Source organism: Borostomias antarcticus (genome assembly GCF_949987555.1).
Source record: "Borostomias antarcticus genome assembly, chromosome: 19".
Classification (NCBI taxonomy): Eukaryota; Metazoa; Chordata; class Actinopteri; order Stomiiformes; family Stomiidae; genus Borostomias; species Borostomias antarcticus.
In genome coordinates, this window is record NC_140252.1 from 19271928 (window position 1) to 19275309 (window position 3382).

A 3382-nucleotide genomic window follows, 5' to 3' on the forward strand; every position below is an offset into this window, starting at 1 on the left:
GCCTCTCTTCTTCCACCCCTCTCTTCTGTCTCCTCCTCCTCTTCCTCTCCTCTCTCCCCCCTCCTCCTCCTCATAGCGGCGCACTCGCACGCCGAGGGGGCGGGGGGGGGGGGAGGGCGCAGGGGAATGGTTAACGGGCGAGATCCTGATTTAGCCTCGCGCTGCGCCAGAGAGCCTTGAGTGGCTGAGCGGGAGATGACATCACAGGGGCATCACAGCTGTTGATCTGGGCACCGTCAACAGACCGGCTGCCGAACCAGCGACTGGTGTGATGGGCTCTGGCAGGTAGACACACACACACACGCCGGCAGCTGCAGCGCGCACACACACAGTCTCTATCTCTCTCACACTCACTCACTCACTCACACACTCACGAGAGAGGGAGAGGGAGAGAGGGAGAGCCTGCGAGGAGAGAGTAAGCTGGCTCCGGGCGGCGTCCCATTTCGCGGCCAATGCTGCTTCCTGTACTATGGACACTAAAGCCTCCTCGGGCGGCGGACGCGATGAGGGCAACGCTGTGGCAGGTGGGTCTGGCGGGGTGGCGGGGGGGGGTGTAGATTTTCTCAATCTTCAGCTGGGAAGGGGGGGGGAGAGGAATTATACCGACGGTAAAGTACTTTTTTTCTTGTACTTTTTTCTTGTACTTCCAGGGTAGATAAAATGTACGATCTCCCGTCTTCCGGTTTTCATTCAGTGTCCCGTCATGTTTAGTTGTCTTTTTTGTTGTTTTTTTGTGAGCAGCAGTAGTTTAATATGGATGATTCTTAGGGTGATGCTATATTACCACAACAGTCTGTGATTTTTTTTTTTCTTCGTCCGCCACCCCCAGTGGAGTGTGACCTGGCTGACCGGTCCGTTCCTCATGCTTGTGTTAGCAGTGCCAGTGCCTCCCCCCCCCCCCCGCCCCCCCCGTCTGCTTCCATCCACCTCCACCAGACAGGTCATTAGCATAGATAAGCTATTAAGAGGCTCGCATTGTTCTCTCAACCCTGCCAGAGTCGGCTGGCTGGCTGGCTTGGTCGCTCATTCATCTCCGGCGTTTGTCCCGCAGGTGTGTGTGTGTGCGCGCAGGTGTGTGTGTGCGTTGGTATTGTTTTTAATGACTAGTCTCTTGCCGCTGTGCCGTTCCGTGATGATGCATGCCCCCGCGCATCGCTCCGGAGAGATCATTACCGCTGGCTCTCTGTCTGGCGCTGCGCTCCCTGTTATTGCTCTGCTCGTAATTGGACAGATTCATATTCCTGAAAAATTGCACACTTGTTTATTTCAAGGGGCGCGGGGAGGGGGGGGCGGGGGGGGGCTGGCGACATCTTTTTTGTGTGTGTTGTTGATGATGATAAACTCTGGTTGTACAGTACATTGCGGTAGGCTGCATGTTGGCGTGCTGATATTTGAAGTCTACCTGGAATTAGCCGACAAGTGTTGAAATGACTTCCTTACTAATGAATTGGAAGTGTGCTCTAAGGGCTTCTGCGGCCAATTATCATCGGAGTCAATAACCTCTGCTTATTAGCAATTAGCAGAAACCACTCAGAGGTATGGGATTACTCACTCAGTTAAGCGTAACATTGAAATCAGTTTTTATTGATTGCAGCGTTCACTGGGAAGTTCATCATTGTATCAGTAATTAACTAGACTAAAGTTCTTTTTTTTTTTTTTGCTTTAACCCTTTTAACCCTGAAAATACAGTGACAACATTTCAAATATTAATTGGATTTTCCCTATAATACTAGAAAGCGCAGTTTCTCAGCTTTCAGCAAGTGTTGGAGTGAGGAATTTTTTTGATTTGTTAGATATTTCTTTTAATATTATTAAATATTTGTTAGATATTTTTTAAAATGTTGCCGGTGACGTGGTCGTATCGACAGGGTTGAATAGGCTCACTATTTCCCTCTTTGATAAGTCAACATTGACTTTTGTACTGAATGATGAATGATTCCTATTTTTCTACCGTATGGAATTGAGATGATTTTCTGTTCTATTCGTATCCAAGCAATTTAGGCTATTTAATTGACAACGTCTGTGTGCGTGTGCGAGCGTGTGCGTGTGTGTGTGTGTGTGTGTGTGTGTGTGTGTGTGCGTGTGCGAGCGTGTACGAGCGTGTGTGCGTGTGCGAGCGTGTGTGTGTGTGTGTGTGCGTGTGCGAGCGTGTACGAGCGTGTGTGTGTGTGTGTGTGTGTGCGTGTGTGTGTGTGCGTGTGTGTGTGTGTGTGTGTGAAGCTGTTAATACTGCCATGCTTGGCCAGGTGCTCTTGAAGAAGATATTCTAATCTCTGGCTCTAAACCTGTTTAGTAAAAGGTAAGTGAAATTAAAATGAGTGCTAATTTGTTCTGTCCGGAATGATATACAGTAGGTCTTGTCAGTGGTCTACATTCTCACAACCTATGTAATGAATAACTGGTTTATGAGAGAATTTTATGTGACTGGTAATCAGCTTTTCGGGGGGGAAGAGATTTAGACTTGATATTCAGATACAAAGAGCTCGCCTGTTATCGGCGCCTGTTCAGCCGCTGTCTGAACACGGATCTGGGATGTGCGTCCTGTGTGTGTGTGTGTGTGTGTGTGGTGTGTGTGTGTGTGTGTGTAACCGAGTGCTCTCTTGGTTGTGTGACAGACGGTGGTGCGTGAGTCCGGCTCAACGCCCCCCCCGCGGGGCGAGCAGGGAGGGGTTTAGTGAGCCAGGGAAGAGCGCGTGGGTCTGCGTCTCTCCATCTCTCTCTCCACCCTTGCTCTGGAGAAGCACGTCTCTCTCTGTGTGTGTTTGAGGGACTGAGGGAGGGTTCTCTCTTGATGTCCTCCTCCTCCTCCTCCTCCTCCTCAGCTGCTGACTGCGCTCCGAGGGGCTCAGTTTCGCACCACCACCACCACAGAGATCTGCTGTCGACGTTCTAATAATACTGATCCCGTGGCTCGGTTCTCCCGGAGCAGGCAGGTTCCGTAGGAGCCCGGCGCTCTCGGGATTCACCGTCAACGTTCTGTTTAATTCTAACGATGACCTCTGCGATCCCTCAGGCCCGGCAGCTCAGCAGCCGAACGGGTTCTCCTGCCAGGCTCTGGCGCTGACCGCAGCAGCGCGGGGAGGAGGGGGGGGGTGTGGAGGAGGAGGAGGGGGGGTGGAGGAGGAGGGGGGGGGGGGGTGGAGGAGGAGGAGGAGGGGGGGTGGAGGAGGAGGGGGGGTGGAGGAGGGGGGGGTTGGAGGGAAAGGTCACGTTGGGGGGGAGGGGAGGAGGGGGTGATTGGGGGAATGTGGGGTGTGGTGGGGGAGGGGACAGGTGTCTCTAACGTTCTCCGCTGTCTCTTAACGTTTCTGGCTGGGTTCTTCTGAGGGCGCGTTTGCGCATTCCGCCCCGAGCCACTTCCCCGTGCGCACTCCGGAAAAAA

The 3382-nt window shown here is 52.5% G+C and overlaps 1 protein-coding gene across 1 annotated transcript in view; it reads left to right on the plus strand.

Moving 5' to 3' along the window:
- Positions 1-469: 469 nt before the first annotated feature.
- LOC311322055 (R3H domain-containing protein 1-like) overlaps positions 470-3382 on the plus strand; it is a gene marked incomplete at both ends in the record, with an annotated part of 27122 nt that continues 24209 nt past the window's right edge. Inside the window, 2 exons of the mRNA XM_084454066.1 lie at positions 470-524; positions 2930-3051. Of these exons, the coding sequence (XP_084310192.1) occupies positions 470-524; positions 2930-3051 (177 nt within the window). The remainder of the gene's footprint in view (positions 525-2929; positions 3052-3382) is intronic.